At 43.7% G+C, this 23,854-nt stretch overlaps 9 protein-coding genes across 11 annotated transcripts; 5 read left to right on the top strand and 4 right to left on the bottom strand.

Moving 5' to 3' along the window:
• Positions 1 to 100: 100 nt before the first annotated feature.
• LOC117566885 (DNA polymerase interacting tetratricopeptide repeat-containing, protein of 47 kDa) lies at positions 101 to 1,486 on the bottom strand. Its single transcript, XM_034246498.2, has 2 exons — positions 756 to 1,486; positions 101 to 689 (listed from the first exon to the last, which is right to left on the bottom strand). Exons 1-2 carry the CDS (start codon positions 1,383 to 1,385, stop codon positions 129 to 131), a joined length of 1,191 nt encoding a protein of 396 aa, XP_034102389.1. The 5' UTR covers positions 1,386 to 1,486; the 3' UTR covers positions 101 to 128.
• Positions 1,487 to 1,684: 198 nt separating this feature from the next.
• Positions 1,685 to 3,478, top strand: LOC117566884 (sister chromatid cohesion protein DCC1). Its single transcript, XM_034246497.2, has 3 exons — positions 1,685 to 1,977; positions 2,028 to 3,164; positions 3,229 to 3,478. Exons 1-3 carry the CDS (start codon positions 1,934 to 1,936, stop codon positions 3,326 to 3,328), a joined length of 1,281 nt encoding a protein of 426 aa, XP_034102388.1. The 5' UTR covers positions 1,685 to 1,933; the 3' UTR covers positions 3,329 to 3,478.
• Positions 3,476 to 6,678, bottom strand: LOC117566883 (ATP-dependent RNA helicase DDX24). Its single transcript, XM_034246496.2, has 5 exons — positions 4,797 to 6,678; positions 4,619 to 4,738; positions 4,107 to 4,559; positions 3,865 to 4,048; positions 3,476 to 3,806 (listed from the first exon to the last, which is right to left on the bottom strand). Exons 1-5 carry the CDS (start codon positions 6,214 to 6,216, stop codon positions 3,533 to 3,535), a joined length of 2,451 nt encoding a protein of 816 aa, XP_034102387.1. The 5' UTR covers positions 6,217 to 6,678; the 3' UTR covers positions 3,476 to 3,532.
• Positions 6,679 to 6,823: 145 nt separating this feature from the next.
• LOC117566887 (actin-related protein 2/3 complex subunit 4) lies at positions 6,824 to 7,548 on the bottom strand. The gene has a single exon (XM_034246499.1). It carries the CDS (start codon positions 7,416 to 7,418, stop codon positions 6,912 to 6,914), a length of 507 nt encoding a protein of 168 aa, XP_034102390.1. The 5' UTR covers positions 7,419 to 7,548; the 3' UTR covers positions 6,824 to 6,911.
• A 315-nt stretch (positions 7,549 to 7,863) lies between these two features.
• Positions 7,864 to 13,821, top strand: LOC117568748 (VWFA and cache domain-containing protein CG16868). Its single transcript, XM_034249576.2, has 5 exons — positions 7,864 to 8,368; positions 8,431 to 9,208; positions 9,266 to 9,919; positions 9,979 to 10,584; positions 11,133 to 13,821. Exons 1-5 carry the CDS (start codon positions 8,018 to 8,020, stop codon positions 13,199 to 13,201), a joined length of 4,458 nt encoding a protein of 1,485 aa, XP_034105467.1. The 5' UTR covers positions 7,864 to 8,017; the 3' UTR covers positions 13,202 to 13,821.
• Positions 13,822 to 14,354: 533 nt separating this feature from the next.
• LOC117570393 (phosphate carrier protein, mitochondrial) lies at positions 14,355 to 16,271 on the top strand. Its single transcript, XM_034252011.1, has 4 exons — positions 14,355 to 14,508; positions 14,902 to 15,093; positions 15,153 to 15,917; positions 15,982 to 16,271. Exons 2-4 carry the CDS (start codon positions 14,919 to 14,921, stop codon positions 16,146 to 16,148), a joined length of 1,107 nt encoding a protein of 368 aa, XP_034107902.1. The 5' UTR covers positions 14,355 to 14,508; positions 14,902 to 14,918; the 3' UTR covers positions 16,149 to 16,271.
• Positions 16,272 to 16,878: 607 nt separating this feature from the next.
• LOC117571119 (uncharacterized) lies at positions 16,879 to 18,155 on the top strand. Of its 2 annotated transcripts, none has more exons than XR_007954913.1 (2): positions 16,879 to 16,929; positions 17,533 to 17,681. XR_007954913.1 is itself a non-coding variant. In XM_034253115.2 (2 exons), the coding sequence occupies exons 1-2, from the start codon at positions 17,456 to 17,458 to the stop codon at positions 18,097 to 18,099; spliced, it is 579 nt and encodes a 192-aa protein (XP_034109006.1). In that variant the 5' UTR covers positions 17,436 to 17,455; the 3' UTR covers positions 18,100 to 18,155. The 2 variants fall into 2 exon arrangements, 1 of the variants encoding a protein (XP_034109006.1); XM_034253115.2 differs by lacking the exon at positions 16,879 to 16,929 and adding an exon at positions 17,436 to 17,467 and having other exon boundaries at positions 17,533 to 18,155.
• Positions 18,156 to 18,177: 22 nt separating this feature from the next.
• On the bottom strand, positions 18,178 to 21,703 carry LOC117571118 (pro-resilin). Its single transcript, XM_034253114.2, has 2 exons — positions 21,548 to 21,703; positions 18,178 to 19,455 (listed from the first exon to the last, which is right to left on the bottom strand). Exons 1-2 carry the CDS (start codon positions 21,551 to 21,553, stop codon positions 18,814 to 18,816), a joined length of 648 nt encoding a protein of 215 aa, XP_034109005.1. The 5' UTR covers positions 21,554 to 21,703; the 3' UTR covers positions 18,178 to 18,813.
• Positions 19,504 to 20,490, top strand: LOC117571117 (casein kinase II subunit beta'). 2 transcript variants are annotated; one of them, XM_034253112.2, is made up of 2 exons: positions 19,504 to 20,136; positions 20,188 to 20,490. In XM_034253112.2, the coding sequence occupies exons 1-2, from the start codon at positions 19,580 to 19,582 to the stop codon at positions 20,285 to 20,287; spliced, it is 657 nt and encodes a 218-aa protein (XP_034109003.1). In that variant the 5' UTR covers positions 19,504 to 19,579; the 3' UTR covers positions 20,288 to 20,490. The 2 variants fall into 2 exon arrangements, with proteins under 2 accessions (XP_034109003.1, XP_034109004.1); XM_034253113.2 differs by having other exon boundaries at positions 19,504 to 20,130.
• Positions 21,704 to 23,854: the final 2,151 nt, after the last annotated feature.

Genomic DNA, 23,854 nt, shown 5'->3' on the forward strand with positions numbered 1-23,854 from the left:
CTTAGTGAGTATTGCTAATAATATACAATGCAAATGAATGTCGAATGAAATAAAAATTAATCAATGCTTTGTTAATGTACAAAATAAAAAAAAACAAAACACCAAAATAAATGGTTTAATTTGCTTGCTCAACTGTAGACTAAAGGTCGTCGCTGTTGATGGATAAACTCCTGCTCGACCCTCGACTCTTTGGGCACCACGTAAAAGAGCAGAGATCCTCCAGACACAAAGAAACCCTTCTCATTCAGAATCTCGCGCAGCGTCAGCTTTGGGTTCACCTTGTGCACGCAGCCCACCTTGCGATTCTCGTAATACACGTTCACCGATTCCGGGCGATAACTGAGAGTCCTGTCGCAGGGCAACGGTTCGGCAAAGAGCGTGCTAAGGCAATCGGACATGGTTGTGGTTTCGGGTAACTGCTGCTGGAAATCACTGAGTAGAAATTCCGGATACGAAAAGGCTGTGGGCCATACTAAAGTGCTGCCATCCTCATCCAAATGCACTGGGAAATCTTCGAGGGGCAAGAACTTGGGACGTAATAGCTCCTCGCTTATGTTTAGGCGTTTATTTAAAGGCTGATCGTCGAATTTTATAGCACGTTGTTCCAGGGCATCGCGCAGTTTGTTAAAGCGTGTTGCACGGCGTTTAGCATCCGCTGCTTCCTTGCGAGCATTGCGTTCCGTGTCCAGCTATTAAGAAATTATGATTAGTAAGTTAACTTCGAGAGACTTCGAAAAACATGTGTAATACGGAACCTTTTTCATTTTGTTCTTGTGCAGCAGTGTCTTGGCCTCCTTGTGATCGATATCCACCTCGAGCAGCTCCTCACACAACTGCGTGCATAGATCAAACTTGTCCAGCTCATGCGCACACTGCGCAGCCCGCCACCGTGCTTTGGTATAGACTGGTTTGTAGAACAGTGCACGTTGTGCATCGCTCAAGGCGGATCTATAGTTTTTGATGAAGTAGTGGGCAGCGGATCGATTGTTGTAGAGCACCGACAGGACATCGGGATTCTCACACTTGGTCTTGATGCCCTCGCTGAACGAATAGACGGCCATGCGGAATTTCTTGTGCTTCATATAGAAGTTGCCATCTTCCTTGTAATTGAGTGCCAGCTCTTCGAGTGTGTTCTCCTCGGGGTCGTATTTGAGCTTCTGCAGACCCTCAAACATGGGATGTACCTCGTCACCTGGCTGTGGAGCCCGCTTCATGAAGAATGGATGCTTGTCCATCTCCTCCTGCCAACGGTCTTCGGGCCATCCTTCCTCGTAGCGTTTCTTCTCCAAGCTGTCAATAAACGAATCGAGCTCAGCATCAAGCTGTGCTGCTAGCTCCAGACGTTCCTCCTCCGTCCAATTCTTTTTTGTTGCCAGATTCTCCATTTGTGTGTTGCTTTGTGAAGCAATTCACATGCTCGAATGAAACCTGTTACTTGTTGCAAGTAACGAAACAAACACCTTGCAAAAAGTAACTGTGACTGTGAAGCGCTAGAATAACAAATGCAAGGCAAAAGTCACAATCGACTAAATATTATGTTATTTATTTTTAACACTTTATAGTTGCTTAGATATTTAAAATATCTAAAAAATGTGCGAATTGCTTTATTTTGTTCAGTGCTCGTCAATAGCTATTAAACGTCTAAACTATCTGAGAAATCGATGCTTTATATTTCGATTGGTATCGGTATTTCAGATTCAGTTACAGTTGTAAATACGCTACTGCTTTTTTCCATAACCTTTTTTCTATTGTGGATAATTGTGAAATATACGTCGATCAAATAGTTTGTGTAGAGTAGAAAACGACTATACATTTTAACTTATTATTTGATATTTCGAAGATAACAACGATTGTCATCGGAAACATCGATAGTTGTTTGCTGTCATCAATATCATCCCACTTTGTTTATTATTTTTGGCGCGCATGGTAAACAATGGATTCGGAAGCAATGGAAGTAGATGAAAATGCGCCACAGCAGTAAGTTAATAATTAAATAATTAAATATTGTATACTAATCTTTTATTCAGCTATGTACGCACTGCCGAAGATGTTCGTACGATTGTCAAGCATGCCAAAATGGACGAAAGGCAGCTCACACAAGTCACACAGGCTTTGTATTACCCCGATGCCAATGTGGTCAGTGATAATCTACGGTTGCTGGAGCTGGACGAGCACATGCTGCAGCAAATACGCACAGGTCAAACGCTACACTTTAAGGGCGGACTGCATGAGAAGGTTGTGCTCTGCACGGACGAGCGTACATACGATGTGAAAGGTGCCGAGATCTCAAATAGTTTATTACTGGTGCCGGACCTGAAGTTTGCCGCTGCTACCAGCACTTCTCCCTTGAAGAGTCCACGCACGGGCAATGCGAATACCTCGTTGGAGCGGAGCCTTAACGACAGCGCCGAAGATCTGGAGGTGCCTCGCACATTGGAGCAACGTCAGGTGCTAACGATCTTTCACGAGTATTTCGAATGCCGTGAAATAAGGCCACGTTATAAAAAGCTTGGTGAACTACTTCAGCTGACTCGTTATTCTGGGCCAGAAAACGAATATTGCATCGATCGCAAATTGTTGTTCAGTTTCCAACAGCTGTTGGACACGGTGCAATGCAGTCGTGCCCAATTTGTGGAGGGATTACGACAACATCGAGCCATAGAATTCGAGGATCACATTCGTATATTAGACTATGAGTATGAGTATCGCATTATTAATTTGATGCTTGGACTGATTAGCGAGAACTCCTGGGCACTGGATGAAATAGAACGCGAGGAGACTATTTACGCGCTGCAAGGTATTGCCCCAGAGGCGATTGTTTCGGGATTGTTTGATATCTATACGAAGCCAAGTGATCGCTGTCCCAACAAGCACAAATATCAGGAGTCGCTGGTGGCGCGCATTGTGGCACAGAATATTTTACAGCCAACATTGCGTTTTCGGAACGAGGAATTTATGAACACCTGGCAGGAGGCACTGCCGGAGGGCATGTGCTGCAAGCTGGAGTATCTGCGTGGCCTTGGCATTCTGGACAAGGAAGGAGCGCAACCGTGCATACGTTCGCTGGCCGAGGAACAGCTGCCCTCCAATATCAATGATCGCATGCGCGCTCTGTTTAAAACGAAGCGCAAATGGACTCTAGATGAAATGGAACCGTACATTGAGTAAGCAGCAAAGATTATTATCATCTTATGTATACATTTTTAATTGTTCTTTTTCCTCATCTAGCTGTTTTACCACGCCCACACTGTCCGTCTCCACGCTTCTGGCCAAGCACGCGCGTTCCCTGACGGAGGGCGGCATACGTTACTTTGTGTCCAAGCATTAAATGCCTTCAATATACATATACGTTTTCTATTTCTATATCAAGTTGTTTTCATTCATTGACTTGCTAATTTAAGATTGCAGATATTTCACTGCCTTTATCCATTGATGACATGTTCAACAAAATATTTATAATACATATATAAATCAATTATTTTTTTAAAATTTTTATTTCTGAGTAAATTAAACTAGTTTAAGTAGTAGTCAGTTAAGCATTGCGTTTGCGTTTGTTGCGCTGCTTCTTGGCCTGCTTCATATCCTCGATGGCTTCTTTCATCGCTTCCACAGCACTTTTGCCATGACTCGTAGACATGTCGGAGCCTTGCAGCAGTTGACCTGTGCTCGTAGGATACTTAAAGCTGAAACCCCTGGGGAAGATGGGCTGGGCGAGCAGTGCGCTAAGTTTACCACGCACCGAGTCGACATGCAAGCGATTGCGTCGGCGTTCTATGATAAATGGATCCTCATCCTGATCACTGCCACTATAGACAAAACTGTTGTTAGACTTCGTGTTTCCAAAAAGTCAAAAAGTTTACTTACGACTCATCGTTGTAGCCATCAATGATCATGTCCATTTCCTCGGCATGTTTTTTCATCCAGCCCTCTTCGCTTTGAGTGCGACGCAGCTTCAGCTCCTCCTTATCCAGATCACGAGCCAGATTGACGCGCTCTTTGACTGCGCCAAGGAAACGCTCAGAAATGGGAAACAGCGGCAAATCTTCAGCTACAATCAAAATGTATTCAGTTATGCACTTAATTAAAATTGTCATCTGCTTGCTTACTTCGTTCCAACGTCTTGTATAGCTTGACATAGCTCTTGACCTCTCCGGGCTCCATAAACATTACCGTAATTCCATGTTTATTGGCACGCGCTGTGCGACCCGAGCGATGCACATAATTTTCACTGGTGCGTGGCACTTGATAGTGTATGACATGCTCAACATTTGGTATATCCAGACCACGAGCAGCCACATCGGTGGCAATCAACAGGCCCATTGGACTGTCCCTAAAGCGCTCTAGATTCTTTAGACGCTGCTTTTGTATCATGTTGGCGTGTAGTGGCAAAGGATTGCAGTCCAACAGACCAAATAGTGTCGCCAGACGCTTGACACAATCAATGGAGTTGCAGAAGACAATGGTGCGACCCGGATGGCGCTGCACAAAATAGTACAGATAGTAATCCTTTTCATCAATGGCGCAGAGCAGACGGCTTTCGGTCAGAGTTTGCGACGTTTCTAAAAGATCATACAAATTATTAGGATTTAATCCTTGGCAGGCATAAACATTTCCTTACGTTGACTGCTGGTAATATCCACAATCTTTGGCTGCGATATGCCCAACTCTTCGATGAGGCTTTCAATCTTTTGGTCCACCGTTTGCTTGGTGAACTTCGGACGTTTACCCACATTGCGTTCTGAAAAATAAGAAAATATTTAACTTTTGCTTAACAGGATGCAAGAGATTCCACATACTTTGCATGTGATCAGGCAGATCGTGAACCAGCGTCAATGTTGCGGAGAAGACAAAGTTCTGGCGCAGCTGCTTGCGCTCCTCGTCGCCATTAAGCACCTTGAGCAGACTGCGCAGCTCCTCAAAATGTCCCTTTTCGACCATGCGATCCGTTTCATCGATGCACAGGAAACTCACATGCTCAATTTTGTTTAGATGCTTATTGCCCTGCACATACAGCTCCCAGAGACGACCAGGTGTGGCCACCACAATCTCGGGACATTGGCGCAGCACACGCTCCTGCTTGGCCACAGCGAGGCCACCAAATATTGCGGCCACACGAATGTCTGTATACTTGGCAGCGGCAACCAGATGATTCTTAACTTGAACAGCCAATTCACGTGTGGGTGTCAGCACCAGAGCATAGAGAGGTGCTCGTCTGCTCAAAGTGCGCTCATCATCGGCATCGCTGTCCTCAGCATCACTGGCACCCGACACATAATCCAGTTCCTCTGGCGGTGGCGTCAATTCATGATTCTCTTTTGTCGCCTCCTTCGCCGACTTGTCTCCCTTCACCTTCGGCGCCTTGCGTATGCTGGAGCCATCGTTGCGCTGCTTCAGTTCCATGATGCCGGCCAGAATGGGTATTCCAAAAGCAAGTGTTTTTCCGCTCCCCGTCTCAGCAGCGCCTAAAATATCCTTTTTACCGTGTATGGCAGCCGGCAGCGTCATCGACTGAATCTGTGTGGGCGCCTCAAACTTTTGTTCTGCCAAGGCGCGCATTATAGGGGCTGGAATACCAAGACCTTGCCATTGCGTCATGTCCAGCTCGTTGGCGTCACTGACAAGTTGCGGCACTTCTTCGTCTGGAGACTCAACAGCCTCATCATCCGATGGTGGTGGTCGCAGCAACGAAAATCGATCCGGCTCGTAGTCATCGTTGGGTGTGAATTTTGATTTTAGGGATTTTGTGTCGGTTGCCGGCTTTGCCTTTTTTTGCTTGCGCTGTTCCTTGCGTTGCTCACGTTTCTCGCGCTGCTTCAGCAATCGTTGCGCATGTCGTTCGGCTAAGCGCGCTTTCTTGCTGGACTTGGCGCTCGCCTCTTTCGCATCCTCACCATCATCGCTGTCACTTTCGTCTTCGTCACTGGATGAAGATTCATCGGATTCTGTTGCTTGACGTTTGGAACGCTTGCCTCGTGGGTTAGTTATCGAACTGTCACTGTGCTGTTTCAATGTGGACTTCACCAGTGCAGGATCATATTCCTTCAGAACTTCGAGGCCAATCATTCCATCGTAGCCGCTAAAATCGTCGGATATCACGTGGCCTTTTAGTTTTACCTTTTGCCAGCTTTTGGACTTTGTAGCTGGTATATCGTTAGAGCCATTACTTTGCTTTGGTTTTCCCGCAGGAGACTTCTTCTTAATCTTTGAAGTGACCATTTTAAAAGCGGTTCAAATGAAATTCTACTTCCACTCAAATTTTAATGAAGTCCGCGTGTTGCGTTTGTTGTTATTCGCAAACACAGGGTGATTATAATACCAAGTGTTGTAAAAGTTAAACAGATGGAAGTGGTGTTGGTCATCGATCCTAATTAGGCCGCCAAACTTTAAAATGATTTTTGAGTGCAAAAACATTTTTGGAAAACCAATTGCCAAGCGTGTGTTCATTATTTAAATTTTCCATCGGTTTCTCAATATTCTCTATGCCGTAGCTAAAGCCGTTTGCATATTTAATTGTATTTAATACGTATAAAAAGGTGACACATTTTACACAAAACAAAATCAAAAAAGTATATTTTACATGATTAACAGCAGTTCTGCCCAAAACTTTTATATTACAAAAAGAAAAAAATAAAAGAATAGTGTTAAGAGAGCAAAAAAAAGCAATCTCTTAACAAATGTTGAAGCTTAACATCACATTTTATCGCTTGAAGAATTTTGTGATTGCTATCTTATAATTGTAACAAAATATTTTTTGAAGTGATGCAGAAATATTACACAATAATTATTCAGCTTTTTAAGTTTGTTGTAAAATTAACAGTATAAATAAAGCTTGAAAAAAGTGCGTGGAAGCATACATTTTTCTTTTATTGAAATTGTTAATGATGTCACAATGTTTTTGTTGTTGATAAGAACTAAAATCGTTTTAGGAATTCCTCAGCACAGGTTCGGGCTCGTGCATTTACGGCCAGTTTCATTTCACTGATTTCCTTATCGATTTCCTCCATGAAACTGATGACAAAGTCAACCAGCTTGTGCTTATACATTTGCTCTGTGTGGAAATTCGTGATCAAAAAGCTGATATCGTATCCTTCGATTGGCTTTCGTCGCAGAATGATGAATGACTCGGCACGTCGCATCATGAATCGGGTGAACTTGTGGCACAGAATGCGTTCGATTTCATCTGCCTGCTTTACTGCAATGCTAACGCGTACCGAGTTAATTGATGGCTCGATCAGTACCTTCTCTCTCTCATTTCGGGAGACCACAATGGGCGTCAGCACAAGTTCTTTGCTGGAGCAAGTTTCCACCTCCGGTTTGTTGTGCCGCTCCACAACTTGCGAAGGAAAATCTTGTAAACACATTGCGGCTGTCAGCGAATGCCGCACGGCAGTTAAATATGGTTTTAGGGTGGCAGCCATTGCTTTGTAGCGGTTGTTGTTGTTGATCTTTTTTGATTACAAGTGTATAAATGTATATTTTATTGTTTTTAATACAGTTTTTCTTTCTTTTATAAGTGAGTCACTAGAGGTGGTGATTAGTCTCAACCACAGCTGGAGAAATATCGAAGTCAGTGATCTATCGATGTTTTCTGTGTTTTTTATTTCAAGCATCGATTTTAGCATATTGCAACTTGCGAAAAACAAATAAATGTAATAATAATAGAAACCAAATAATAATAAGGAAATGCAAAATCATATTAAATATAATATATAATAACATTTTTTTTTTTTGTGTTTCAAAAATCGATTTATTATTTTGTAATCCGTTAGAGGCTTGAACGGCCAATATCGATATCTGGTCACTGTTCACAGAATTGTATGGCCTTGTGGGTGGAGAAAAATACGCGTTACTTGTAGCAAATACATGGAAGTACTTGCCACAACCTATCGGCCATCTTCAATGTTTATCGGTCACCACAAGTTCCAAAGAAAAAAAAATATACAAGAACTTTAAGAAATTTTTATCCTAAATGACGCGGTAATTGTTGCTAATTTTAGCCAACCAGGAAAGCGGCAAGATGTGGAAGGGCAACACGTTGCTTCTGCTCCTGGTGGCAGCTGCACAAACAACGTCAAGTGGCGGCAGTGGTGAAAATGTTCCTCCTCTACCTCTAAACATAAGCAAAAACACAACCACAACCACAACAAATGAAACCACAACTAGCAATATTAACAAAGTGCCTACGACCATTATTACTGGCTCTGCCACTGCTGGTGCTACTGCAGTTAACTATATGCCACTACAGCAGACACCAGCCAACATTTTCTTTGTCAACTATAATCAGCAGAATGTCATGCAGCTAAGAAGCAATGTAGAGAGCAATCTGCATAGCATACGTAAATTTGAAATGCTTGTGGCTAAGATACAGGTGAGTGTTGAGTGCTGCTTCTATACGTTTTGCTGCCACTAAACTCGAATGTTTTCTTTTAGGAAATTTTCGATTCCACACACTTTGCCAGCGCAGTAGCAACAAGATTAACCTCTGTCAACGCCAACGAGAGCGTGCAGCAGGATCTGCAGGCATTTAGTCAGCGTTTGGGACGCAAGCTGCAACGAGCCACTCATGTGGTGCTAGAGCTGCGCGATCTATTGCGTTTTAATCTGAGCAAAGTGCTAATGCCGCAGCACATCTACGATGATGATGGCGACGATGAGTTGGAAAATGAATTTGATTTCGAGACGGATGAAATGGATAGCAGTAGCCGAGCAACTACGAGTAAAGAGCAGCAGCACAAGCATCTCTATTTGAATACACAAATCGTAAGCTGTCAACCGGACTACGAGAGCAATAATGTGGATGCAACGTCAACTGGGTCGGGTGCGGTGCACTACAACAAACAGCAGATACAAATCCTCAACTATCTGAAGTCGGATGAAACATCGCGCGTCACATTCCTTAACGAGAATAATGGACGATCACGCGATGCCAACGCCTACATAGCTGATCAATTGAATTTGCTGAAGCAGCGTTTGAGCAAGAGCCAAAGTGACACTGATGCCAATAGCAACATTAATGGCAAACCCAGCAGTAGTAGCAGCATCAGTCACTTCAAGAACGTTTACTTTTTATCCAGCAGCGATGGAGCTGCCGCCAGCTCACAGTTTCGACAGCTTTATGTTTCTGCCATTAAACGCAAGTTCGTTATGCTGCTCATCGACATTGGCTCTGCTATGAATGCGGAGCTATTTGACATCACCAAGAATTTTAGTAAGTGGATAAAGTAATAATGATTTATTTTTTTAAACTACGTTATTTTTGTCTTAGTTCAAGAACTGTTGATGTTGCTGGAGGACACCGACTATATGTCAATTGTGACAGTTTCTAATGAGGCGGATGCATTCCCCGCTGAAGCTGAACACGGCATTTACAGCACGACTCGTGCTCATAAGGATGAGATACTTAACTATGTGAACAACCTGAGCTTGGCACGTGCTTTAACCAATCACACGTTGGGCTTTGAATACGCATTCCAGATGCTGCATCGTCTGCAGCAAGCAAAGTTGATTAATACCTCGGAGCAGCCCATTGAATTTGTGTATGTAACACGTGGTCTGCTCACCAATCTTTCGGATGCCATGTATGTGTTGCGTGCACTAGCTCAAGGCCAGAGTCGTCTGTCCTCGCCAGTAATTATAAACACATGCGCCGTGGTGCTAGATGAAAAGCGTATCATGTATGAAAAACAGTTCCTAAGCGATGTGGCCACCCAGAACTATACAAAGTTTGACATCGATGTGCGCAATTGGCTAACACCCGGACAGGAAGAGCAGCTGGCTGGTCGTTTCTTTGTGTTGAATAAGATGCATTCTGAGACCATTCCTAAAACAAGCAGTCAAGTCTTTGGTCAACTATTTGCGGAACGTTTTCTGACTGATACACTGCAAGTGCATCAGCCCGTTGTGGATCCAGATAGCGGAGGTAATTCTTCGGCGATATTTATTAATTGTATGCAAATTAACAACCACTTTTACTTTTAGATGTGCTTGTTTCCATTACGCACGCTGTGGCGCCCTATGGTGTGGTAGGCGTCAATTTGTATTTGGCTGATTTGCTTGAGGATCTGTTGAACTATCCAAATGCTTCGCCGGCCGCCAAGCAAGGTTATAGTTATGCCTTTCTCTTGGATCGCAGCAGTGGCAATACTTTGGCGCATCCGGCATTCCCGCGTCCGCTCATTCAGCGTGAAACCGCATATCCTGTTAACATTGCTTACTTGGAGAATGCCACGGATTTCGCCAGCATTCGACATCGTTTGTTACACGAGGAGCGCGGCAATGCCACTACTGGCATCTATTTGGGGCGGCAACATTTGCAGCGCACCTATCACTGGCAATCAGTGCTAGGCATCTATGTGCTGTGTATGGTCAGCACTGCTAGTATCAGCGCCAGTGGCTTTCATAATGCTTCCGCCCAGCTGCAGCTGCAGCGATACAAACTGAAAGACACTGTGAGCAGCTATGAGCCAGGCTATTATGGTGACAGCATGGATTTATTATACCATCGTTTGGATCTAATGCAAAATGTCGGCGGCGCCAATGGCGCGCCAACCACTTGTCGCTACTTTAGGCAATTGGCTACGATGGGTGAGTAGTTTGTCGAAATACTGATATCAGTTACTCATTTATAGTGTTAAATTTGATTGAAAGTTACGATTAGTTTGGGGCTTCAATAACCACTGGCTAAATTATATGCTATGCTTATATATCAACGGATGGCTCGTTTTTAATTCGTAATTTGCCGGTTAAATGAAATATTTAATATATTTTTAAATGAATACCGCCCTATTTTGCTTTTATTCCAAATGGGTATCGGGTATCTCACAACCGATCCCACTCGACTGTTGGTTACTTGTTTTGTTTTGTTTTTCTTGACTTTAGAAGGCCTTAATCATATTGACCATTAAAGCGTATATTCTTGAGACACATTTTAAGCTGTGGTCCAATAATAATTTGATTAATTGAATTGAACGCATTATCGACAGATTTTAATCAAAATAACAATATTTAATTATGTAGTTGCACCACTTGTTTTCGTCAACAGTTTTTATAAACCCGCATCGAAATTACCTTATTTACATTGCAGCTTAAAACTAAAGTATAAACCACATATTAATCTTCGTTTACCTTTTCAGACGCCCCCACATTGTTCCTTAGCGCCGCCGCCTTTGAGTCGCCGTTTGCCTTTCTGCACAACAATCGACCGCGTACACAGCTGCGACATGTGGAGTCCATCATGGCCTATCTACGGGACACCAGTGGCCTGCTGGCCAATCCCGGACTGCGGCCACGTATACGCCACGAGGTGGGCGTGCTGTATCAGGCAATGCTGCACCTGCGACGTCGACATCAGGACATGACGGGACCGCTGCGTGGTCATATCATAAGGCGTTACATTGCGAGTGTTAGCGGCGTGCTGCAATTGTATCCGGGCTGTTTGCTCAGCAATAGTTATGATGCCACACGACGCCCGTGGTTCCGTCAGGCAATGGCACAGCCAGGCCGTATTGTGAGCACAGCGCCGTATCTGGATGCAGGAGGAGCTGGCTATATTGTGACCATTGCGCATACGATATTCGAGGGTAAGGCGCATGCGATGCATTCGGCGCAGCAGGATCGACCTGTGGGCGTCGTTGCCTTGGATGTACCCTATGCCTTCTACTATCGCCTCATCTTGGACAGCACGCCGTTGTGCCAGCTGCCGCATATGAAATGTCTGCTGTTCGATCACGAAGGCTACCTGCTGGCCCACCCCAGCATGATGGAAGTTTCAACGCTTTCGCGCAATCAACGTCGCCCGCACGAGCATCTGACACACAAGGAATCGTATCTGGCCAACGATATACTGAATCATGGGCAGCTGGTGCGCAAATTGGGTTGTGCCAGCTATCAGAATCGCACATTGCAACGTTACTACGCGTTCAACACGTCGCTGACCAGCATCTTGGGCAATGTGGTGCACGGAGAGCGCACCAAATACGCCATTGCCTTGATACGTGGCAGTAATCTGTTTGCGGCCGTGCTGAATTCCAGTTGTGATGGCGGCGCCTTTTGTCCGTGCAGCACCATTGATCGTGTGTGCCTAAACTGCAAGCGCATGGATCAAACTGATTGCGAGTGTCCCTGCGAGTGTCCCATGCTGTCGAATGCCTCGACCATCGATGCGGAGAGCTATGCCAACTATACACAACAGTTCCCGTACTGCGCTCCGCCCAGCGAGCATTTCCTGGCGCTGCCACCAACCAATCAGCTACTAAGTGTGCTGCCCAGTTGCCTCACCGGAGCCGGTGGCTGTGAGATGCATGCCACGCAGCGGGAGTGTCTCGGCATGATGGGCTGCGAGTGGTGTCAACAAGATGTGGAGGGCAACAGCTTTGGTGCCGCCTTCTGCTCGACGCAAGCGGGCTGCTTTAATGGTGTGCTGGCCTCGTTGACGCCCTATGGAGAACTGGATGAACTGGAAATGCTAGCAGCGCAGAATCCGCAGCGGGAGCAGCATGCCTACTCTGCATTCGGGCCACTCGGTGGCGCCATTGTGGTGCTGGCGATGGTCATTGGCATTGCCATACATTGCTATCGGCACAATCTGGACAATCAGACGCAGGAGCAGTTCTACGTGGACTCAGTGCAGGAGGAGAACTATGGTCTGCCGTTGTCACGCTTCAATTTCGATGATTGCCAGGCGCACGACGAGCCGCCCATGGGTGGCTATGATCATACAGCAGCACAGCGACAGCTTATGCATGCGGCGGATATATCGCCATATCACATGTCCAGCGGCAGCAGCTATTATCGCCGCCCACCGAATGGTGAATCGGATCATGGTTATAGCACGATGACACCGCATGAAGATAGCTCGGATCAACAGTGCTTTACGCTGGCCGAGCCGCTGCTGTTGCACGACAAGCGGCACAGCAAATCGGACACCATGTCCATATCCACATCCATATCGAGTCCCACAAATCGCCAGCAGTCGAGCAGCAATGCGCATCCGTATCTGAGCAATCAGCCGGTGAACAAAACGGAGCGTTACAAGCAACAGCAGCTGCAGCAGGCGACACCATCGCCATGTCGTGGTGCAGGTGCAGCAGGTGCTGTGTATGGGCAGACAACACTGCCGTTAGATGCCGAGGAGCCGTCGCGTTCACACTACATTCTGGCGCCAGTGACGGTGCATCGGCATATGGAAACCGCCGAGTCGTAGTCCCAGTTAGTTTGTTAAGTTTCAATTTAACCTTAAGATGTCCGCTTGTTTGCCAATTTGTGTATTTTGTATTTAGGAATATTTGCGGACGGTTCAACTGTCGCTCCCTCCTCCAATTGCAATGGTTTGAATAGCACTGCTCAGCCTGCAGCAGTAATGCAATGGTTTGAACAGCACTGCTCAGCCTGCAGCAGTGATTGCAAAACACACACACATCACACTTACATTAACGAAATGCCAGCCAATTTAGCATTTAAGTCGTTTACATATATATATATATCGTTACTTACTCTGCCATTTTTTTATTCGATATAGTACACAGACACACACATTGTTGGTGCGGTGTACGATAATTTATTGAAACAAGTATTATTATTATGCAGCTACTTCCAATATTTTTAGCATTTACAACCTAGATTTGTTAAGCACGATAAATCAACTAATTATGTACTTATTAAGCGCAAGTATGTTAACAAAATACGACACCACACGAAACAAGAGTATACTTTTTTGGTAATAGCTATTAAGTCCGTACAGTTACTAACTTTCGATTTTAGTAAATAAACGCGTATTACTTGTACGAAGTATGTTTTCAATAAACAACAACATCAACTACAAAATTACACCAATGCGTAACAATCAATTGAAAGTGCTCAACCTTGATCCCCAACACTTCGAGTGATCAACACTTCGCCTTCGATCAGCTGGCGGCGCGTTAATGAATTTATTTTTACATTAACTAAAAAATAGATGTCGCACTGTTGATGAGATTTCAGCAGACGGTCGGGAAAAGTGCTGCGCATTTATAAATAAAGAATTAAATGCCCAGAGTAGTCAAGATGCGTAGTCTAAAATTGCAAAAGATTCTAGCTAATACAATTTTGTATCTAAACAGTTGAAGTAATCTTTGCTTAAATAAAATTTCCAATCTAGATTGCAAATTGTCAGAGGGCAGGACGTCCTTGATCGTAATATCTTTGGAAGTTAATGTGGTCCTAATCAGAAGAGTTGTTTTGCATCGCAATGACGAGTTTTTCTTTTTACAATTCATACCGTTTGGCGCTGCTTTCATAACCGTTTCTAACCGATACACCTGACGACAGTCTCGACAACCCTGGATAGATCTCTTCGCTGTATCTTTGCTTTTGTGGCTGCTATCGTTGCATTTGGCTTTCTGGTTTGGCGTACGACGAACGTTGTTTATTTGGGTTCCACTTTCGACCCAAGAACAGCAACTACTTGCTTATTTCAGCTACTCCTCGGCTATCTCTGTACTGTGTCCCGCACATTCTTTCTCGCACTTTGAAGTGAGTTTTGTTTTCTACGCTTTGGCTACGATATTTTGTGCAAATTGCATTTGTGTTTACGAAAACTTTTGGAAAATATTCAAAATTTGTTGTGAGCATGCAAATTGTATTACGTAATGCATATAAAAAATACGATACAAAAGCAAAAAAAAAGTACAATAGTTATGTAAAAAAATGATTGCAAGTGAAACAATGCAACACAAGATCAATGTCAACGACTTTGATGAAGAGTTTTGAGACTTTAAAAAATGAATAACTAAGTTTAAAAATATATTTTTTAATATCTATTTTGATGCTCTAATTGTTGTGAATGCATTATTTAAAGATAATTTTATGCATTTCGATTACATCATGAACTGTTAACCTCAACCTTGTTTTTGATGAACTCCACAGCGTCCTCTCTAGACAACATGTTCAAATCTCTGATCGAGGCAGCGCAGAACTCAGCGTTCAAGTCGCCATTCACCAGCGCTAACTGCCAGGCTGCAACCCCATCGACCCCTCTGCTGCCCTCCGCCGTTGGCGATGCACCCCGCCAATTGACCCCGAATCACAATTTCGCTGCCGCTGCAACTGCTCAGGGTGGTAAGTGATCCACAATTAAGACTTTCTATACATTTATATTTTTGTTTATATTTCGTTAGATTCCTGTGAGTTTGGCTCCAATCACTATTTCGTGCTCTGCGGCCTGGGTGGCATCATCTCCTGCGGCACAACCCACACCATGGTGGTGCCTCTCGATTTGGTCAAGTGCCGCCTGCAGGTGGATCCCGCCAAGTACAAGAGTGTAGTCAATGGCTTCCGCGTCAGCTTGGCTGAGGAGGGTGTCAGGGGTCTGGCCAAGGGCTGGGCGCCCACTTTCATTGGTTACTCGATGCAAGGTCTGTGCAAGTTTGGCCTCTATGAAGTCTTCAAAGTCATCTACTCGGATGCCATTGGCGAGGAGAATGCCTTCCTTTATAGAACCGGCCTCTACTTGGCCGCTTCGGCCTCGGCTGAATTCTTTGCCGACATTGCGCTGGCGCCCATGGAGGCGGCCAAGGTCAAGATACAGACAACACCCGGATTTGCAAAGACGCTGCGCGAGGCGTTGCCCAAGATGACCGCCCAGGAGGGCATTTCGGCCTTCTACAAGGGTCTGGTGCCATTGTGGATGCGACAGATTCCATACACCATGATGAAGTTTGCCTGCTTCGAGCGCACACTGGAGCTGCTGTACAAGTATGTGGTGCCCAAGCCCCGTGCCGATTGCACCAAGGGCGAGCAGCTGATTGTCACCTTTGCCGCTGGTTACATTGCTGGTGTCTTCTGTGCTATTGTCTCCCATCCCGCTGATACCGTTGTATCCAAGCTGAACCAGGCTAAGGGCGCCAGCGCTTTGGATGTTGCCAAACAATTGGGCTGGTCTGGTATGTGAAATAGCAAATGATCCAAATGATTCTCTTTTTATATACTGCTTTTGTGTGTTTGCAGGACTGTGGGGAGGTTTGATGCCTAGGATTGTCATGATTGGCACACTGACTGCTGCCCAATGGTTCATTTACGATGCAGTGAAGGTCTTCCTGCGCATGCCACGCCCACCACCACCAGAGATGCCCGAGTCCCTTAAGAAGAAGCTGGGCATTACTGGTCCCCAGTAAGCAAGGTGGATAGAAGTTAAAAACGGTTTAAATTTAGTGCAAACAGAATATTGAACGAATTAACACAGATTGTATAGAAAACAAGATAAATAAAAAACACATTAAACTAATACACAATTAAAATGATTTTCTTATGATTTTATGTATAAATATTAATATATAAATATTTCATTTATAAATATATATAATACTGCTTTAACAACAATTAGTTGGAATGTATTTATAGCTGCGTAATTTCAAATTTCGCGCCAAAGCTTTGAAACCTATAAAGCTTTTTCGTTTGAGTTGCTTTGAATTAAAAAAAACTGGTCACTCTAAATACCCAGTATTTACCGCAAGTTTTGCGGCCTTGAATTATTTTACAAAATTCTATTCGGCTTTATATGGCCACGGTAATTGTAAAAAAGAGTTTTGAAAGAATTTTAATGAAACAGAAAATTCAACCTATTAAAAGAGTCGTTACAAATTTTAATTTACTTTGTGCAGTGTGACCAGCAAATTGTTAAAATAACTTACCAGTATTTTAAAATTTAGCTGATGTGAGCGAGGGAATCAAATATAGTTAAGTTCTTAACGGCCAACAAAAGTTGCCTAGTTGATTCCAAATAATATTAATTAAAATGTACCAAGACAAAACAAAAATGGCTATGCAAATATCAATTTATCAAACGTAGCGTAGCATAACAATTCTCGCCACCTGCTGCGTTGAAATATTTTTAAAGACCCTGATCAGACACAGACGTGTGAAGAATTCACAGGTTAAAGTTCTTCTCTAATCAAGGTTCGCATCGCTGATTTTTGCTAAAATCATTTAATGATTTCAAATTCACAAATTTAATACGCTTATATTTTGTGGGACAGTTGCTAATTAATTACTTGGGTTCTTGAACTTGATAATCGGAACTTGGGTTCGGAATTTCAACAAAAAAAAAAAAAAATTAAAATGTAGGTACGTCAACAATTAGGCATTTTTTTTTTTTAAATTTTACTGTTAGGTAGGCAACCTAACTGTGCTGTGGGAGGAGCATTGCATGTTGAACCTCTGCCAATAATGTTGTCATCCGTTTGTCAAGGTCACTCAACACATGTGAATGGTTGGTTTTGTTTTAATTTTTGTCGATCGAGTACGTGACTATTTGATACGAGATGCAGTAACACAGATGCGATTAACTTATATATAGTATGTGTGTCAGACGAGGGAGGGAGTTATCTACGTGCCCGCAATATTGATTATTTTGTAAATTCCATATAAAAATGCGTAAGTTGCACATTTTTGCACTGCAGTTTCAAATGCAACTTGCTTCAAAATGCTGCTAAAGGTGCACAGAGGGAGAGAGTGAAATTCACACAATAATAATTTATTTATATTTTCCTATTTTTTCAGTTTGTTCTATTGATTGTGGGTATTGTGCTTGTCGCGGGCGAGCCTCCAAAGCGAGCTCCATACCCAGCCGCAGGCTGGCGTCCACAGGTGCCATTCAATTTGCCCAGCGACTTTCAGCCACCAGCTGGCTACCGCGTGGAGATCACCAAGCAACGTGTTGAGCATGCTGGCACCTTCAATGCCCCTCAGTTCAACTCTCAGTATTTGCCGCCACAATTTGATGTGCCACAACAGCAGCAGCAGGAGGAGCAGCAGTCAAGTATTAATAAAGATCAGCAGAGTCCAGCTGATCAATATGGACCTCCAGCTGATGACAGCTTTCGCATTGTCTATCCCGAGGAAGAGGAAGATTCGGCCAGTTTGACGCAGCCAAAGTCGAGCAATATTAAGGAAGGACGCTACTATGTCATCTCACCCGACAACAAATTGCAGCGTGTGATTTATCGCACTGAGGAAGCTCAAGGAGATGAGTTCACCGCACAGCTGAAATATTCCCCAGTTGGCGAGCTTCAGGATCCGGTTTATAAATACAATAGCCAGGGGCAATTGGAGCGTGTGCTAAAATAGAAATCAGCTTCTTGTGTATCTGTAAAATATAATAATCTTCGGGCTTTGGCAGTTGTAAAATAAAAAATGTTTGGTTTTTGTTCTTTGTTTTATACAAAAATGCTTCTTTATTCATATTATCATTATTTATACACAAAAAATCTCATATGTCTTTTTCGTACACATTTTCATGCTGTCGAATTGGGCTCCAATGCATTTTTCATAAAAATTCATTAAAATTAAATACAATTGCTTATGTATATGTATAGATGTATGTGTGTGAGATGGTCATGGTATGGTGGTGGTGGTGTATGGTGTGCGTGTTTGTTTGTGTGTGTTCTGTGTGTCTGTGGTGGACTGACACAAAATGAAGGCGCTTAACAAAACCAACGGCAAAAATACAAAGTGAGACATGGAACAGGCATGGGGAACAGTGGGAACTGTGGAAACATTTGGAACGCGCCTGGCTATGGCAAAATGGCGGCGTTGCACTAAAAGCAAATAATATGGGCAAGAACAGTGCGAAAGAGAGGGAGTGTGAGAGAGAGAGAGAGCTAGATAGAAAGATAGGGTGGCCTGACATGCAAGTGCATGTCAAACTGTAATCGCCGCCAGCACCAGTTACATTTACAGTTAATACTCAGCTAGGTTAGCGATAGACAAGTATAGTTACACAGGGGTCGACTTAAAAATGCTGGAAAACACTAGAAGGTAATACGCCTTTCAGCACTCTCCTTATTGGTAGCCATTGAACTTGCCCTGCTGCGCGTTGCTATCATAACCGCCGCCATTGCCGTTGCGTCCATTACCGTTGCCATTGCCATTGCCAACCTGCTCGTAACGGATGGTTGGACGATAACCGTTCTGATCGGCCTCATACTCGACAATCTGCTTGCGGCCATCGGGCAGCAGAACGTAGTAGCGACCGACAGCGAGATCACCATCGCGAGACTCCATGTGACCGAAATCGTTGCCCGACTCGTAATCCTGGACATCGTATTTGAACTCGTATTTGGCTGGTCCATACTGCTCCTCATCGCCCTGTCCGTAGCCATTGCCGCCGCCATAGCCGCCATTGCCGTTGCCGCCGTTCTGTCCCTTGAAGATCGCACCGGTCAAAGCGGGAGCACCATACTGGCTGTTGGGCAGAGGAGCGCCATAGCTGTTGCTGGGCGCCGAGCCACCGTTACCATTGCCAGCACGCTGGGGTGGCAAATAGTTGTTCGAGGGCGACTGATAACTCTGCGTGGGTGGCAAGTAGTTGTTGGTAGGCGCCTGGGGCGATTGGTTGGGTGGCAGATACTGGTTCTGGGGCACTGGTGGCTCCGCTTGCGTCCAGGCGGCCAGGCAGACGAGCAGCGCAACTGTGGTAAAGCACTGTAAGAGAGAGATGGATGGAGAAAGAAATTCAATTAGAATTCTATTCGGTAGGCTGTGAATTTAATTGTTAACTATTAGAGGAGCACTTTATTTATTCTTTCGATTTGTTGTTGAATGCACCATGTCGGACTCAGAGGAGAGCGCCTGGATACCTTGGTTCTGCAAGCAGCGCGGTCATGAGTTTTTCTGCGCCGTGGACGAGGATTACATACACGACAAGTTCAATTTAAATTTTCTCGACTCGAATGTAAGCAACTATCGCCGAGCTCTCGAGGTGATACTCGATCTGGACACGGGCTCAGGCTCGGATGCGCCACCCGAAGCGGAGCTGGAGCAGTGCGCCGAAAAGTTGTATGGCTTGATACATGCTCGCTTCATTCTAACCAATCGTGGCATTGATTTAATGCTCGAAAAGTATCAGCTCGGCGCCTTTGGTTGCTGTCCACGTGTATTTTGCCAGCGACAATCGGTGCTGCCCATTGGGCTGAGCGATAATCCCGGCGAGGATACGGTGCGCATCTTTTGCCCCAAATGCAATGATGTCTATCTTCCACGTTCTGCTCGCCATTCGGTTGTCGATGGCGCCTTCTTTGGCACCGGATTTCCGCACATGTTGCTCATGGTGCGGCCCGATCTGCGACCCAAGAGAGCCAAGCAAAAGTTTGTGCCAAGGTGTGTGTAAGTAGGATTACGATTTCACAGATCACCATGCGTTAATTGCATTTGCAGATTGTATGGCTTCAAGATCCACCAGCTGGCGCATCGTTCGCCCAACGAATACGGCAGCATAATGTACAAGACACCGATGCAACCAGAACCAGATACTTGATACAATTGATTCGTTTCATTCGTTTCACCTTGCATTCCAAAATTTTATGTGATCCCATGACTAAATTACATGTATCTACACCATTCTGCGCAATTTGTCGTCTCAATCTCACAAGAATCTCATTAGCTATGGCTGCACAATTGTTTATGCATAAATTATAATGATAATCATAATGATTATTAGGTTTTGTCTTTGTTTCAGTTTTTGTTGTTGTTGTCGTTGTCGTTTAAAGGCGTGCAAATATGCAAATCTGTGGAAATTGGGTCGCCTGTTTTTCGGTTTTTAAAGTGAAGGGTCTCCCAAGTGACTTGCGTGTTGTAGCAAGCAGCTTTTTGCTGTGACTCGCACAAATGACTTAGGCAACGAACTCGACTTCGATGCCTGTGGGAATTTAAATGTTCGCTTCCTTTTTGGTTGTTTGTTTTTGGTCAGTCGGTTAGTGCAAAGTGCTTCACTAAACTTCTGTTCACGAGTTACGCAATAGTTTTTTTTTTGCTGTTTTTGCTGTTGCTGCGTCTTCAAGACCTTCAGTGACTTTCATGCTTGAATGACTTTCAAACTTGGACAGTTGCAATGTGTCTTTGCTATCGTCCCTTGTTAATCTCTTCTGCTTGCCCATATTTGGGCATGGAAGCAACCGTTAGTCGAAAGTATTAGTCTCTTAATTTATGCATTGCATTGCAACATGACATTATATTAGCAGCTGCGTTGCTGCAGCATTCTAAGTGGATGCTATCTATTTTTATGCTAATTTATTTAAGCTGCCGACTTGAACAGAAGCCGCTTCATATTTATTTTGGCAATTCAAATATTAATAAGAAATTATGGAAATTCGATTAATGTGTGTGCGGGTTGGCAGCGAATTTTTGTTTTGATTAATTGCGCTGTTGAACTTGACTCTTTCTGCTTGAATATTTGGCTAAACAATTGATGATGGATTAAGGCAACTTAGCGCTGCATAAATTCAAATTCTGAAGTATTTTGGAAATCTGTATTGAGATTTTGACTTGAAACAATTTGAATTTTTTTTTAGATTATTTAAGTTGTATTCAAAAAATGATTCTTCTAGTTAGCAAAGCTCTAATCCTTTTGAAATTTCAGTTGTTGTTTCTTTTGTTCACATCCTTTTTTTTTTTTTGCTTGTGGGCAGGACACTTGGCACTAACTTTACACTGACAGTCCATATGCTGTGCATATTGGTTTGTATTTAATTACAATAATAAAATATATTATTATTATTATTGGACGAGTATGCTATACCTTCATTTTGTGTAGTCACTTGCTTGGGTTTAGTACAAAACACACACGAAACTTTTACTGCAAACTCGGCAAGAGAAGCGAAGGTTTTGCTAGGATTTGTTGGTTTATAGGTTGATTGGTTGGATGGTTGGTGTTCTTCTTGCGAAGATGGTTGACTTGATTGTGATACTGAAACAATTTCGTAGGCCAGTATTTATATTTGAAAATTGCGCTGCATTTGACGACGTCGACTGTGATGGTGACGGTGACGACGACGGCGACGTCGATGGCAACAGCAGAAGCAACAGCAGCAGCAGCAGCAACAACAACAACAAAATAGCGCGCCAAATTTTCGTAGTGTTTTTGGAGATTTCAAAGAGCGCGCGAGCATCAAAGTAAGTAGCAATGCAAAGCAACACACAAAAAAACATTACAAAATAATGCAAAGGCAACACAGCAACAACAACAGCAACATTGACGACAACAACAATAACTTCAAATATAGCAAGCAGCATCGAGTGCTCTCCGCTCTGAGCTCGTGAGCAGAGATCCGAAGCAGTCGCTTTTAGTGTTATAGTAAACTAGTTACTTTTAAATTGAAGCGCCAAACATTTTGACGACGTCGACGTTGACGTCGCGTTGACGTGAAGCGAAGATGAGCGCAACATTCAAATAAATGAGCAGTGCGGGAGTTGTTCGCTCCTGGGATGCATTTACCCAAAACACAAATCCATGCCATAAACATTTTGCTGATGTGTGCTATTGTTGTTGTCATGTAATAGCAAAAACACTTATTTGTAATGGGATTAGTCATGCAGCTGAGTCTGAGTCTCAGTCTGAGTCCGAGACTAAGACTCAGAGATTCGGATTCAAAGCTGAGCGAGCGCTGAAGCGAGGGCCGCAGGTGAGCGGAAATTGGGGCTGCCACTGGTTGCTGCTGCTGCCGCTGCTGTCGACTCCAGTTGCCGCCGCTGCTCCACGCATCTTCACTGCCTCGTCAGTCGTGTGGCAGTTGCCCAAGCAGCAGCTCAAACGAAAGACTCAAGGCACAAACTTGCGCATGCGATTGCCAAACGAAAACGAGACAAAAAACTTATTCAATTAAAAAATTCTACATTATTTTTTTTTTACTGAATTCTGCTTCTTTTTTGCTCTGCAATTTTGACAAACAAATTAGCTATGCTTTCGGTCTATGTGTGTGTCTGTGTGTGTGTGCTTGGGCGTGAGAGTTTTTCGCTTTTTGTCTTTGCTCCCACTGTGGCGGGGGGCCCAGAGATTTGTGGTAAACAAATGATCAAGAGATGCTGACATGGGATAAGCCCATGTAATGTGCAATTGAAATGTGAACAGTTGCAGTTGAAAACACATACTATAAATGTTGTGTTGTGCTGAGATAGAATGTGAATAGGTATTTTGCCGGGGCAAATTGTGAAAATTACTAAATAAATTCCTGCCTAATTAAGATGGCTGTAAAAAGATGGTTAAATATTAACGACGCTTTTGAAATGAATTGCAAAATTAACAGCAACAAAAACGACGGGGAAACGAATTAGGTTGAACAAATATGAAGATGAAGATTCTCAAGAGCTGCGAAAAAGGAATGCGAATTTGGTAATCGCCTGCTTTATAAGTGAGGTGTGGAAATACGCATTGAAGGTCGTCCAATTTTGTTATTATTTATTAGCCCCAAAACAATAGAAACGCTTAACGATCACTTCGGAAATTGTAACAAATTCAAATGGAGCTCATTGTACTCGTTCATCTACGTAGCACTCTCATTGTGTTATTATTATTATTTGCTTTATTTATTCAAGCGGTGGGCGTAGCATTTATCACGATCTGCAAATACTTTGAATGCCGTTAAGTTGCAAATTGTCTTCGTTTCCCTCGCCCCAAGTTTGTTGTTTTTAAATGCAAAATTCATTATTGACATTTTGGTAACATGTTTTTTTGCCTGTTTGGTTGTTCATCTCATTTTTTTGATCTCGGCACGAGCTTGCTGACTTTCACAATTTATTTGCTGAGCAATGAGATAATAATTAGGGGGCGAAACATTGACGTGCCCTGCATGACTGCAATGAAATGGTGGCAATGCGATCAAAAATTTTGAATGACCTGTAGACCCAATGCTCCCAATAACACACAATATAAAAAGCAAAAATCATTTGAGTTGCAGACATGTCGAATCTGTTTGAAGGAAAGCATTAACAACAATACACAAATGTTGTGAATGAATAATTCAAGGCTCATCAACTTAGGAAATGCCAGACACTGACTTAGAGCATCAAAATGTGGAGACTACGCCGGCACTCAGTTGCCTGCACTTCA

The sequence above is a fragment of the Drosophila albomicans genome, chromosome 3 (assembly GCF_009650485.2).
Source record: "Drosophila albomicans strain 15112-1751.03 chromosome 3, ASM965048v2, whole genome shotgun sequence".
Classification (NCBI taxonomy): domain Eukaryota; kingdom Metazoa; phylum Arthropoda; class Insecta; order Diptera; family Drosophilidae; genus Drosophila; species Drosophila albomicans.

What these genes read in the sequence shown, in the direction of transcription:
- LOC117566885 (XM_034246498.2), bottom strand. Translation starts at nt 1,385, where the DNA reads ATGGAGAATCTGGCAACAAAAAAGAATTGGACGGAGGAGGAACGTCTG. An exon ending in ACAAGAACAAAATGAAAAAG is followed by an intron (nt 690 to 755) that starts GTTCCGTATTAC and finishes ATTTCTTAATAG; the next exon opens with CTGGACACGGAACGCAATGC.
- LOC117566884 (XM_034246497.2), top strand. Translation starts at nt 1,934, where the DNA reads ATGGATTCGGAAGCAATGGAAGTAGATGAAAATGCGCCACAGCA. An exon ending in GATGAAAATGCGCCACAGCA is followed by an intron (nt 1,978 to 2,027) that starts GTAAGTTAATAA and finishes TCTTTTATTCAG; the next exon opens with CTATGTACGCACTGCCGAAG. An exon ending in GAAATGGAACCGTACATTGA is followed by an intron (nt 3,165 to 3,228) that starts GTAAGCAGCAAA and finishes TTCCTCATCTAG; the next exon opens with CTGTTTTACCACGCCCACAC.
- LOC117566883 (XM_034246496.2), bottom strand. Translation starts at nt 6,216, where the DNA reads ATGGTCACTTCAAAGATTAAGAAGAAGTCTCCTGCGGGAAAACCAAAG. An exon ending in GGATATTACCAGCAGTCAAC is followed by an intron (nt 4,560 to 4,618) that starts GTAAGGAAATGT and finishes ATGATCTTTTAG; the next exon opens with AAACGTCGCAAACTCTGACC. An exon ending in GATGGCTACAACGATGAGTC is followed by an intron (nt 3,807 to 3,864) that starts GTAAGTAAACTT and finishes TTTTGTCTATAG; the next exon opens with TGGCAGTGATCAGGATGAGG.
- LOC117566887 (XM_034246499.1), bottom strand. Translation starts at nt 7,418, where the DNA reads ATGGCTGCCACCCTAAAACCATATTTAACTGCCGTGCGGCATTCGCTG.
- LOC117568748 (XM_034249576.2), top strand. Translation starts at nt 8,018, where the DNA reads ATGTGGAAGGGCAACACGTTGCTTCTGCTCCTGGTGGCAGCTGCACAA. An exon ending in TGCTTGTGGCTAAGATACAG is followed by an intron (nt 8,369 to 8,430) that starts GTGAGTGTTGAG and finishes GTTTTCTTTTAG; the next exon opens with GAAATTTTCGATTCCACACA. An exon ending in TGACATCACCAAGAATTTTA is followed by an intron (nt 9,209 to 9,265) that starts GTAAGTGGATAA and finishes TTTTTGTCTTAG; the next exon opens with TTCAAGAACTGTTGATGTTG.
- LOC117570393 (XM_034252011.1), top strand. Translation starts at nt 14,919, where the DNA reads ATGTTCAAATCTCTGATCGAGGCAGCGCAGAACTCAGCGTTCAAGTCG. An exon ending in CGCTGCAACTGCTCAGGGTG is followed by an intron (nt 15,094 to 15,152) that starts GTAAGTGATCCA and finishes ATATTTCGTTAG; the next exon opens with ATTCCTGTGAGTTTGGCTCC. An exon ending in CAAACAATTGGGCTGGTCTG is followed by an intron (nt 15,918 to 15,981) that starts GTATGTGAAATA and finishes GTGTGTTTGCAG; the next exon opens with GACTGTGGGGAGGTTTGATG.
- LOC117571117 (XM_034253112.2), top strand. Translation starts at nt 19,580, where the DNA reads ATGTCGGACTCAGAGGAGAGCGCCTGGATACCTTGGTTCTGCAAGCAG. An exon ending in AAGTTTGTGCCAAGGTGTGT is followed by an intron (nt 20,137 to 20,187) that starts GTAAGTAGGATT and finishes TTGCATTTGCAG; the next exon opens with ATTGTATGGCTTCAAGATCC.